This window comes from Euleptes europaea, chromosome 18, assembly GCF_029931775.1.
Source record: "Euleptes europaea isolate rEulEur1 chromosome 18, rEulEur1.hap1, whole genome shotgun sequence".
NCBI classification, from domain to species: domain Eukaryota; kingdom Metazoa; phylum Chordata; class Lepidosauria; order Squamata; family Sphaerodactylidae; genus Euleptes; species Euleptes europaea.
Window position 1 is genome coordinate 28,169,147 of NC_079329.1, and position 13,284 is coordinate 28,182,430.

Sequence of the window (13,284 nt, forward strand, 5' to 3'; positions counted from 1 at the left end):
TATCACAATAGGTGACAAAGGCAAGGGCTGGTGTTCAGTTCTTTTCCAGAGATCAACTTCCATTGGTGTGGGTCATGCAAGTGTTGCCTTTGTACACAACCACTAGGCACATAGCCTGTGAAGGGCCCAGGACTAACTTGTGGGATGACAGTGCTTTCACTAATGGCACGGCCACTGACAATCACCACTTAGTTATTTCCAAAAATATTTCAAACTGTACTAGGAGCTCACTACCTTCCTGGCACATTTTTTACAGGTTCTTCCCCGTCCCCTACCAGCAAGTAGGAAAGATGACTCAGGGTTGCCACTCCCTCTACACAGACGGCCTCAGCCTTTTGAAGAAAGTGGCAACTGACCTCTGTTTCAAGCCTTCTAAGAGGCAGGAGGTAGCCAAAATGATCTAAAAACACAAAACTAAATATTGGGAAATAAAGTTAATTCTGAAAAACAAAAACTTGTTTGCATGAATGGTAACCTTGTACGATGTAGTGTGGCAGAGAAATAAACTCACAGGATCACCCTCACCCTCCTGCGGACTGGAAAAATGCAAGTTGTGATTTTACAGAACCTGAAAAAATGTCTGTCTCATGAGCGTTCATCACTCCAACATTGTCTTACTCACAGAAGGGGTTTCTGCCTACAAAGAATCTCTTATGACGCACATTCCTGCATTTGAAGAAATCTGATTCAATGCTAAGAAAAGGAGGATTGGCCATCTGGAAGCCGCTTCCCCTTTCCCCTGCGGACATCAACAGCTGGAGGGGGGCTGTCCCATCTGGGCCTAGAAAGAGGCGGGTTTGAGCGATGCTGGTGCCAGAATGGACACCACAGTTAGCCTGGAGAGTTCAGAGGCAGACCTGCAAATTAGAGGACTACAAGGGCACTGTGGGGTCACAATGGGCCCTCAGGCTCATTAGGAGTATTAAAATGTTCCAAAAAGCCCGCTCCCCGTTTAAATTTTTACTCCAGGAACGGTTGCGAGGACAGTGCCAGCAAACTGGCTGTTACCGCACTAGGTATTCCCAGCGATGTATTAAGAGTTTGAAAATGTTATTAAAAACATCGCTTTAAAAGGGTTTTTGGCTGCCACGGCTAAAAAATGGTTGGAAGACGTCTTCACAGCTAAAGGGGCCAAACAAAGTGCGAACAGTATTTTTTATAACAGTTTCAAACTCTTAATACATCGCTGGGAATACCTAGTGCAGTAACAGCCTCTGTTCCTGCGATACCAGCACTAAGGGGTCCTGCCACTGTCCCAGGTCTGCAGATTTCCCCTGTGTCATGGGGCAGCCCTCAGAAGAAGCTGCCATGGTCCTAAGAGTTCGTCTCCTGGTCTCTCCTCAGCCTGAGGGGCTTGCGGTATTTGCACTGGATCCACACCCGGTACATGGTAACTTGTTTTCCTCTGTTCACCTGGAGGCGGCGGTCCACCAGATTTTGGACTTTCTCCAAGCCAGCTGTGGAGAAGAGCAAATCCAACTCGTCTGAAGAAAGGAGGGAAAGAAAAGAAAAAACATTTTTGCTTGACCATCGAAGGCAGCTTTTAAAGATGGCTCAATTTCATCATCACAGCTAAGCTGTGGTTTGCCCGTCAGAAACACACCCTGGACTTGCATCCTCTCTCCTGCCCTCCCCTTTCTGGTGGGTTGGAATTCTGTGGTTTGACATGACACTCAGTTTCAGTGGACTGCGACTCAAGGGCCGAGCGCATGCTTTGCATGCAATCCCTGGCATCTCCAGTTACAGGATCATCGGTGACAGATGATGGGAAAGTCCCTGCCCTGCCAGAGAATTGCTGCTGATCAGAAGAGATTATCCAATGCTAGATCAACTGGGATGGCAGCAGAGGAGCTATAAACCAGAATCAAAAACCCCTTGGATTGTAGGCAAACTATAGTTTCCAGTAACGGTACTTCGCATAATTCGATTGTCATGGAAATCTGTGTCTACCAGGAAGTGGAGGAATGAACTGAGGGAGGGAGAGGGCAGGAGCTGGGTTAAGAAGCCGGGAGGTGGTAAGAGGACGACATAGAAGATCTTATTTATATGGGTGCTTTTCACCCACTCTTCTCTACTCAACGTATGCTCAAAGCATCTGACAACATCAAAAAGCAAGCAAGCCATCAAATCTCACAAATATTACGTGCCTGGAACAGACTAGCTCGTAAGGTGGGGGGACAGAGCAGTGGGCATCAACTCTGCCCTCAATGAAGATGCCCTTCTGCCAAAAAAAAGGGGGAGGCAGAAAATCACCAAGCCCAGTGCGAGCAAATGGGGGGGGGAAAGCTCACTTAAGGCCACAGGAGCTATGCCCCCCCTTCCTCCAAGGACCGCAAGGCTAGAGCTGTACCCCCCGCTTAGTGCTCAGAGCACCCACCCTCCAGCAGGGTTATTTGAGAGGCCTCTGGACCCTGACCAGGAGGTGCAGGCTTCCCCTAGGGGATGAGGTGCAACCCTTGAATCCCTCCTGAGCAGGACAGAGGCCATTCAAGCCCCATGCCAAGCCCTTGAGGGAGGGAGCACTCTTCCTGCCCCAGGCCGTCTCCATAACCTACTGCTGGGAACTTCCATCAATCTGCTGCAGCTGCCATCATCTAATTCACAAGCAGACAGATTTTATCGCCTCACCAAAGGGGGTTACCGCACTTTGTATTCCCAGCAATGTATTAAGAGTTTGAAAATGTTGTAAAAAACATCACTTTAAAAGGGTTTTTGGATACCACGGCTTATAAATGGTTGGAAGACGTCTTCACAGCTAAAGGGGCCAAGCAAAGTGCGAACAGTATTTTTTATAACGTTTTCAAACTCTTAATACATCGGTGGGAATACATAGGAAGTGCGAACAGGATTTTTTATAACATTTTCAAACTCTTAATACATTGCTGGGAATACAAGTGCGGTAACAGCCTTTGTCTCGCCAAGAGAAACAGGGACTAAAACAAGGCTTATTGCAAGTGTTTCTTCTCACTGGTGGACAGGTGGGGGTCCTTTCCCACCCAGTTTTCCATTGCATGGACCACTGGGCCTTTCACAACAGATGCCGTTCAGCACCCTTCTATCTACCTCCTTCTACTACCCGTCTGTAATTCCGGGCCAGCCTAGTTCAAAGTTAGTGTTCGAGTTTCTTCTGTGCTGTTGCAAGCCATGAACTGTGGGGGGGGGGGGGGCTGACTCCAGCAGGAACTGGGACAGTGTGCCAAAATCTGCATTGCCCTGTCAATGGAGCAAGTCGCCCTGACAAGGAGGCCCTCCGGTTCACTGACAAGAAGACCCCCACTCGGCAATTCCAGTGCTTCACTGCCGTCTGGTTTCTATTGCCCAGCGAGCCAACCGGCTTTGGTCCTCAAGACCAGTAACCTTCAAAGGACCAAGAGGCAGCTTGCGAGTTACCTTGCGTGAAGAAATAAACTCTGGTGCCGTCGCCTCTCACGTAAAAGTTATCAGCCAGACACTGACCTAGAAGAGAAGGAGGGAGGTTTTGGTCACAGCTCCACTGATGCTAACTGCTCAGAGCAGCTCAGAGACAACGAGAGGCCAAGAAAGCCACACCGAGACGGTATTCATTTGGAATAGCAGCTGCAGTTCTGGACGGCTGCAGAAGAGGGCAAGCAGGAGGATTAAGGGCTTGAAGCACCTTTCTTTTGAAGAAAGGCTAAAGAGTCGGGGGCTTTTCAAGATGATGACTAGAGATGACTAGAGGGGGGACATGATAGAAGTTTATAAAATTAAGCATGAGATGGAGAGAGCTGACGAAGAGAACTTTTCCACCCTTGTCCATAATACTAGAACTTGGGGGCACCCCATAAAATTGATAGGCAATATATCCAAAGTAGATGTCCTTCCTGAACGAGTCATTAAATTTTGGAATTCATTACCAAGGAATGTATTGAGGCCATGAGCATAGATAGCTTTAAAAGATGATTAGACAGATTCAAGCGCTACTAGCCACGGTGACTAAAGGGAACCTCCACATCCAGTGACAGTCAGCCTTGGAATACTAGTGCTAGGAAGCAACATCAGGGTGACTGATGCCTTGGCCCCTAGGCCCTGTAGGGCGACTGGTTGGCCACTGTGTGAAACTGGATGCTGGACTAGATGGACCACTGGTCTGATACAGCAGGGCTCTTATGGGACATAATGCTATTGGCTGAAAGCATGAGCAATCCCCAAACACCACCCAACCTTCCCTTCCCCATTTTCATCCACGGAGAGGAACATATTTAATTAACTTCTCCCGTGTGCACAAACCCAGTTATGGGTTCCTTCCCGCACCATTTCAGAAATGCTCTACTGTCTGCTTCTTTAATTCTTCTTTTCTAAGAGCAAACAGAGATGCAGAGGGAGAAAATACATCCCTGCATCAATGCTCCAACGTACCTTTCTTGAAGCGGAGTTGGGCCAGGTCATAACGGCCATAATCTCGTAACAGAATCAGTCCACCGGGCTTTAGAAGCTGGCTAAGTCTGTTGATGATGCTCTGTGTTCTTGGGGGAAGAATAAAGCAAGTTTTAAGGAAAGACTCGGCAGCCACTCCTGACCTTTCAGTCTACCATAATTAACTGAGCCAAGGAAGAATTTAACAGGCATGCATCTTTCCACCACAGTTCACCCTTTTTTACCATTTCTTCTTGCACAAATAACAATGGACGAACTCTTCCTCCTCCCCAATTTCAGGAATCACAACCCTGTTGTGGCCAAGCATTGTGTGCAATGCCAAATGGTATTCCAAATCAGATAATCACAAGCTTCAATGGTATCCCTAGCCACAACCCTTGTGCGCATAGAGTGTCTTGCCACAAAAATGCAGTTGTGCAGCAGAATTAGCACACCGCGGCCCCCAAATCCAAACAATGCAAAGAGAAGCAGCTTAGAAGTGGCATGACGTACTTTTCCGGAAGGAGCGCCGAAAGGACAAAGATCAGGACCACTACGTCAAGGCTCTCGTCCGGCATTGGAAAAGGCACCTGGTCGTTGCAAAGGTCGTGAACGAAGGCAAAGCAGCAAGAAGCGTCGTATTCTGAATGAGCCTGTAGATCCACATGATTATCGCTCTTTCAACTGGGTCATTATTTTACCCTCACTACAGCCGTGCGGAGGAGGTTAGGCCAAGACACAGTAACTTGCCCAAGTCCTATCCCAACGCCTAAATGTCTCAACCTGGATCTCCCCTCCACCACGTTCCAAAACACGTCACTGTCTGCCCTAGATCTCAGAATCAGGGCTCCTCAAATACTACACCCCGATTAAGACACGCTTTATTTTATTTACTTCATTTATTCTCCACTTTTCTCCCCAATGGGAATACAAAGAGGCTTTTCATTGTTCGCCTCTCTTCCATTTTATTCTCACAACAACCCTCTGAGGTAGGTTAGGCTGAGAGTGTGTGACTGGGCCAAGGCTATCTAGCAAGCTTCCATGGCAGAGTGGGGGTTCGAACCTGGGTCTCCCAGATCCTAGTCTGACGTTTTAAAAGTGAGCATTTCCATGGAGAAGTTAATTTCATGCAGAAGACTGCCTAAGGCTGTTATACAGTGTGCATAAACGCTCCAATCTAATTTTGAACCTAAATGTTGTTCTTTCCTCTTGGGGGAGGGCTGTGGGAAGAACAGGGACAGATAATGTTAGGAGGTGTAGGATTCCCCCCACACACACACACACGCTGCAATAAATAACAGGAAAAAATAACAGCAAAGAGTGTGAGCTTTTAGAAATAGGGAAGCTTTTTCCATCTTCTAGCCATGAAGATCAAGTGTTTCTTTTTGATTTTACCTTGACAAGATTCACCGCCCTACTGGAGAAGTCACAACAATACACAAAGAGGTTGGGATCCCTGAAATTAACCAGAGAAAGAACAGTCAGTGTCATTTTCAGCATGAGGATGGCTGGAAGTTTCACCACTGCAGAACCAAAGTTAGGAGAGGACGTGACTAGAGAGCAATCCCAATTCAGCCAAGTTTCGGATCACTATCTCTGGCCAGTGCCACCCCACCCTCAGCTGATGCCAGTGGCAAGGGCTGGTCACACAGAGGCCAAGAAAGCCACCCCAAGAACCAGGCCAGGTGTGCATGAGGGACGGGATGGAAACATTTCAGGCACACACAAGCAGGACAGAGCCTGGTGGCCAGGAGCACAGCATGGACAGAGCCGGGGGGCTGTTTTTTGTGTGAGCGTAACACGGGGGTGGGGTGGAGAAAAGACCACATCTGGTGCACTGAACCCCTTGGAGGAAGGAGCTCCTGGAAAGAAGCCGAGAGGGGCAGGCCTTAGGTAGGTTGCCGTCTCTACACCTACTCCACAGGGCGGTACCCAGGACAAAGGAGGGCATGAAAGTGTTTTTGTCCACAGAAGTAAAAATATTTAAACACTCTATGGAATAAACAAGCAGTCCTGACCCTTCCAGGACTGTAATGCTTTACAATGCAGGTGAGAAAAATCATTTGTATCACTGACTCCCTTCTCCAAAGGCACACACCCCAGCCAGCTGGGCCACACGCAGGAAACGTGTGTCAAAGGGACCATGCTGATGTGGCCTATAGGCTGAATGGATGCAGTCCCCCTCCACCCCCAGGACCAAACCTTGCTTTTTCTGAACATCTGAATCTGCTCTCAATCCACTGGAGTCCCACTGTAAGCAAAATGAATTGTAAGGACTCGAGCCTAAAATCCCTCCTTATCAACTGAGAACCTCTGACTTAAGATCCAGTCACAGTCTCTCTTACTTACTTGTTGGTTTGTAGGATGGGGAAGACCGTGTTTCCGGCACCGCAGCCCACCTGCCAGTAAAACAAAGAGAGTCGAAAGGGTTGTCTACGTTTGCTGTCATGAAAGACACCTCTCTTCTCCTGCTCTTCTTTACCTAGGAGATCTCTGCGCAGCCTCTTCTGAGTCCTGCTCAAGGTAGCTTACAATTAAAATAATTCAATCAATACAAAAACAAGAAACCACCAAAACAAGACCAGGGGCATGAACAGCATAGAACTACCCATAAAAAAGATCTTAGGTTGTTTTAAAGCTGGAAAGATAAACCCCCAAATTAAAAGCCGGGGCAAACCAATATGCTGAGAAGCTAGCTTGGTCAGAGGGCCACTCCGAAGAGGCAGGCTGTCCTCAAGACTTCTAGCCCCACCTGCAGCTTCCTCCACACCTGCCTCTGGACTTTAGGGGTCAGGCGGCGTCTCCCTTAGGGGCCAGGTTTGCCCCAGGGACTACCAGCTGCTTGTTAGTGTGTTATCATTCCAAACTGAACAGGGAGAAGTTATTCACTCTTCAACATACAACACTCATCATCATACTACAAAGCGGACAGGCAATACTGCTGCAGAGAAAAAACTCTCCGCAATATGATCTGTAATGAGGCCATGTCACTCACTGCAACTAACAAACAGACTAAAATGAAGGGCTTCCAGGACCAGTTACACGGCCAGTAGGTCTACCTGGAAGAACGCCCTCCATGGCCACATCCCACATCTGTTCTCTGTACTGGGGATCAGCTATGGAGAATGAGGACCAACTTCTCCCCTTCCTGTGAACAACTGCCTGGAGGTATCTGGCAGGGCACTGGAGGGAGAGGATGTTTTACTGCACGGTCACCTCCAGTATCCGGTAAGTAGCGGAGGACCCTGGGAAGTCGTTCAGTTTTACTGCCTCCAGGTTCTGCGATGCTGTTTCCACTTGCGTATGCAACCGGCAGCTGCTCATTTCTGAGTTTGACAGATGCTCCGAGGCCTGGGTCTCCTCCACCAAACCAAGCCCATCGTCACAGCGGCCTCCAGGGCCTGAGCTCTTGGACTGTTGCACAGCGCCACCGTCCTCAGAGTCAGGCTTGGCGTCCCGACTGACGATTTGGTTTGGGGCCAGCTCAGGAAATTCATTGAAAAGCCAGTGGCGGTCCTTGAAGAAGCCATCTTCGTGGGTTTTGTAGAATTCGTCCCAGTACTGGTTGGCGTTGACTTCATAGGCCTCTGCAAAGGAGAGGGCAGAACAGAAATAAGCCGGAGTCAGGACCAAGTTCTTTGCCAGCCAAGAGTGGCAAGCCCCAAGTCACACACAGGAGTCGGCCCTTTAGGAGACCACATCTGAAACGTGGAAGGACTGCTCAAAGGTTGCCTGGTCCAAAACATGCAAGTCAATGGGCATCTAAATTAACAAGCTGAATCAAGACACTTGGCCAGATTTTCCTTGAACCTCTGCCCAGGGAAGAAAATTCCACAGCCTGCTTAAACAGCAGAAATTTTGGTAGTCTTTAAGGTGCTACTGGACTCTTGCTCTTTTCTACTGCTATTAACAGACTAACCCAGCGTGATCACTTTCTTTGGATCATGGCAAAATGTTGCTGCGGCCGCCGCTTAGAGCAGAGACGGGCCCAGGCAAAGCAGTCGGGGGTACCTTGCTGATCCGGAGAGACCACCTGTGTGCTGTTCTCTTGCACCTTCCTTCGCGCAGCTGCTTCCTGCTCTTCGGACCACTCCACGTTGTCCCTGCGGGAAGGAGAAGGTTAAGCCAGCCTGGCGAACCCCAGAAGGGGTAGCCCTTTTCAGTCTGCAGCAGGAAATCGAAAGGGGGTCTGGCGGCACCTGAAGGACTAACGGAACTGGTTCCAGCAGCAGCTTCTCGGAGCCTCCGAACAAGGGAGCTTCGACCCACAAGAGCATCTGCGGGAATAAATCCTGTTGGCCTTGAAGGGACCACCGGGGCTCCTGGTTCCTTGATTTTCCTGGGGAACCCCGGAGGCCAGAACCCTGCTGGCCGTTCAGAGCCAGCCTGGCAAGCGGCCCTGGGGAGGCCAGGCCATCTCAGGCCTGCCTGAGAACACTGCAGTCCTGCAACCTTGGTGAAAGAAGGGGGAGGGCCGATCTTGGAGCAAAGGGCCCAGGCGACAAAGCAAAGGCGAATCCAGCTCAGCAACGTGCACCAAAACATCCTGGAGGGGCAGCCGGGTCAGTCTGCCGCCTCCCCAGGAAACCCGGGAGCCGCGTGGCTCCGAAAAGGACGGCAAAGCGGCCCTCAGCTCCTGCTGGAATCCACATGAACACACATGAAGCTCCCTTATACCGAATCACCCTCGGTCCATCAAAGTCAGTATTGTCTACTCAGACCGGCAGCGGCTCTCCAGGGTCTCAGGCAGAGGTCTATTCACAGCACCTACTTGCCTGGTCCCTTTAACTGGAGATGCTGGGGATTGAACCTGGGACCTTCTGCGTGCCAAGCAGACGCTCTACCACTGAGCCACGGCCCCTCCTCAACTCGCTCGCCTTTAGGGAGCCACCAGGCTCCCCTGAAACCGTTTCAGGGTCACAGTCGGAGGTGGAGGGTTTTAAACGGACCCCACTGAACGGCTACGATGTCAACATGGCCGCAAAATAAAACCACCCTGGCAGTGTAGAGCAGGTCTCAGGCCGTTTATGCACGGGAGGTTTTGCCTGGGCTTTGCCGCTCTCTCAATGCCAGTTTCATTGTCCTGCAAAAATTACCTATTACATTACCTTTGATACTTTTTGCAGGACAATGACTCAGCTCAAACCCAACCCCTTTCTGACTATATATTACTCTTCCTACACCCTTGACACTGAGAGACACTGTCCTTCAGTGTTACTCCTCTGAAGATGCCTGCCACAGCTGCTGGCAAAACGTCAGGAAAGAAAATACCAAGGCCACAGTCACACAGCCCGGATAACCCACAAGAACCAATGAACTCTGACCGTGAAAGCCTTCGACAATATTTTGAAGGAAAGAAAATACCAAGGCCACGGTCACACAGCCCGGATAACCCAGAAGAACCAATGAACTCTGACCGTGAAAGCCTTCGACAATATTACCGTTATAATTTAGATTATAAGAAAATGTGATATATAGTTAAGCTTATATATGAAATATTATAATGAATTACAACTTAATTACAAAGGGAACCACAGTTATATAAAATAGATAGAGGAGGGGAGAGGGGAAGTCACCAAGACGGAATTATTTGTAGCGATTAGACAAAGGTTTCTGTTATACAAACATGTGAATTGAACGATGAAATTGAATATGATTTAAGTGTAAAAATAATTTTAAAAAGTTAAAAAAAAGCACACAGAGAGCAAGCCTGTATCTAGGAAGACATTCCTTCCCCCCAGCTTCCCTAGCAGTCTGGATGCCAATTATTCCCGGGAGATCTTTTAGCCCACTGTGACATTATACAAATAGGTTAACTGAACGATGAAATTAAATATGATTTAAGTGGGAAAATAATAATTAAAAAATAAATAATAAAGAGAGAGAGAGAGAGCGGCCAAGCCCCGGCGGAACCCGCCGTGCACCCAGGGCATGCATCCGTCTGCAGGCAGCCCCGCCGCCCCCGCGCCCCGGGTTCTGCCCCTCTGCGCCCCCATGCCGGGCCGAGCACGTGGCGGCGGAGGCGCGGGTCCGCAGCGCCCAGGGCCGAGAGGCGGCGCGCCCCCTGCCGGCCGGCCGGCCTCCCCGCCGGCCCCCTTACCAGGCGTTGTGCTGGAACAGGCGGGCCGGGTCGGCCAGGAAGCGGCGGCCGAACGGGGCCCTCGCGCCGCCTCCGCCCTCCCCGCACGCCGCCATAGGCAGAGCCGGAGGCTGCACAGCGCTCCACGCCCAGCGGCAGGGGCGGCCGCAGGGATCGCGCAGCACCAGCCAGGGACAGGCAGGCAGGCAGGGACGGAGGGAGGGAGGGAGGGAGGGAGAGACCCGGCCAGCTGCCCGCCCACAAGGCGTGGCGGCGGGGGCGCGGGGATAGGGCTGCCACTGGCGGGAGGTTTTGGGGGCGGGGCCTGAGGAGGGCGGGGTTTGGGGAGGGGAGGGACTTTTTTAATTGTATATTTTTATTTTTTCAATAATTGCAATACAGATCATTTGACAATACATCCTCTATAAACCAATCTTTGAGTCGATAAAAAATTAAAGAACTTATTAGGTGTATGTCTTCAATATAATTAATTATAATTAATATAATTAATATTATATAATTATATAATTAATATTATATAATTAATATTATATAATTATATAATTAATATTATATAATTAATATTATATAATTACATAATATAATTAATTATAACTGACTTCCCCACCGACTTAATTAATATTAATTAATATAATTATATTATATAATTAATTATAACACTTCCCCACCGACTTAATTAATATTAATTAATATAATATAATTATGTTATATAATTAATTATAACTGACTTCCCCACCGACTTCCTCCCTCCCTCCCTCCAAATATCTGGTATCTCCTTTGTATTTATATTTTTTAATCCTTATGAGTTATTACTTTAATATTATACTTTCCCCTCATTTAATACAAGGGTGGCCGCAGGGATCGCGCAGGCCCAGGTAGGACCTGGAGGTTGGCAACCCCTATCAAGGCTGCGCTCCTCCCATGGCACGAAGCGCTGCGCTCGAGCAGGCTTGCAAGCCGCCGGCGTTTCCTTCGCCAGCGCGGCCGCCACGCCTTTGGGGCAGGCAGCTGGCTGAGCCTGCCTCTCCCTGGTAATCCAGTCCACAAAGATGACTCCTTGGTCACGTATACTAGAAGTATAAGAACCCCTCAATAACTACCCACCCCCAAAAGGCTGCATTCCCATACTCAAAGAATGCCCTCATATGACCCACACAAAAATGCTTGTCCCTCCCTGGTGCTGTTTGCCATGCTAGCACACCTGGGTGTCTCTTGGTGCATGCCTCGCTCCGAAGGGGAGGCACCTGCGGATGCAGCTCTCGAGTCACAAAGGACTGTGGGTCTTGCTCTGGAGGGCTGCTTTCCTGCCTCTCATGCACCGCCACACTAGTTTGAGGTCTAATTTGAAGGATGGGAGGCACGTAATGAACCTTTCCCAGAATCAGTGGGCACAGCTGAAAAAAGGAAAGCCAAGGTGTGAATTTACTAATTGGCCAAGCCAAGCAAAACCTTTTGGTTCAACCGCTGGCTACCTTTGGAATTCCATTTGTGTTTAAAAATGTCTTCTTTGTTGAACACTGAGATACAAGTATGAAACTTGGCACGTGTGTACAGAGCAGAGGTTTACGTTCCAAGGATGAAGTTTGACTTGACGTTGGACCCATTGTCAAGGCCTGTGGGCTGTGGGTGAGGACACCTGCTTTACATGAAGAAGTTCCCAGGTTCAATCCCTGCCATCTTCAGTTACAAGGATCTGAAACCGAGAGAAATTTTTTGCTTCTGGAGATTTGCTGCTGGTCAGAGTAGAGTGGACAATAGTGAGCGAAATGGACCAAGGGCCTATAACAGGCAGCTTCAACTGTTCATAAATGATTTTCAGTAGTTAAGGGATCCTTCTCCCCAAGACCACAAGGAAAATATGCAAAGCGCAATTAAATTAGAAAAAGGTAAAGGGGCAAGCACCGGGTCATTCCTGATCCATGGGGTGATGTCACATCCCGACATTTACTAGGTAGACTTTCTCTACGGGGTGGTTTGCCAGTGCCTTCCCCAGTCATCTACACTTTACCCTCAGCAAGCTGGGTACTCATTTTACCCACCTCGGAAGGATGGAAGGCTGAGTCAACCTTGAGCCGGCCTCCAGAAACCGACTTCTGTCAGGATCGAACTCAAGTCGTGAGCAGAACTTTTGACTGCAGTCTGTACCGGTCAGAAAAAGTGCTTTGGGGCACCGATATGTGTCTTTTATGTCCTTTAGGCATGCAATAAATGACAAATAATACGGGTGCCAAAAAAGGTTACTAAATAACATGGATATTTAACCTACTCTGACCCAAGCTGCTAAAACATTTAAAAATAACTGCTGAGCAGCAACACACTGATTTCTGCACACAAATATGAAAAAAAGAAAAGAAAGAAAGCGGCACTCCGTTTTTTTATTGCGGATATGTTCTTTATTTACTTTCCCTTTTAAATGTTAAAAAAAATGGAATGGCAACATTACCGAAAGGCCCCAAATGGCAGAGTGAAGCTCTGCGATTGTATAGATTAAGCACACAAAATGTGGTGGAGATAATAAGGCAACAGTCACTTAAGAGAAGGCAGTTGGAACGTCACTGAAATACTTCCCCTCTTCACCATTTCCCTATTACAAAGTTCCTTGGAGGCACACGGAGGAAATCTCTCTTGTAATAAAAGGAAAGGGGGATGGAGAGAACGGGCTTGAACAAAACTGAAGGGTTGGGCCAGAGGAGAATGGGAAGGGTTTAACCTCTTCTCGCCAGGACTTTGTGGCCGAAGGATTCTGCTTTGATGCTTGTTGACAGATGCCTGGATTGCAGCGGGAGGTTACCGTTCTGCACCAAACCTAG

The 13,284-nt window shown here is 48.7% G+C and overlaps 1 protein-coding gene across 1 annotated transcript; it reads right to left on the reverse strand.

The window, feature by feature from the left end:
* Positions 1-1,293: 1,293 nt before the first annotated feature.
* On the reverse strand, positions 1,294-10,569 carry LOC130490830 (tRNA N(3)-methylcytidine methyltransferase METTL2-like). Its single transcript, XM_056864636.1, is given in 9 exon segments — positions 1,294-1,484; positions 3,391-3,456; positions 4,378-4,484; positions 4,888-5,027; positions 5,770-5,830; positions 6,724-6,773; positions 7,591-7,961; positions 8,386-8,477; positions 10,475-10,569. Coding segments are annotated over 9 exon segments (1,173 nt in total).
* Positions 10,570-13,284: the final 2,715 nt, after the last annotated feature.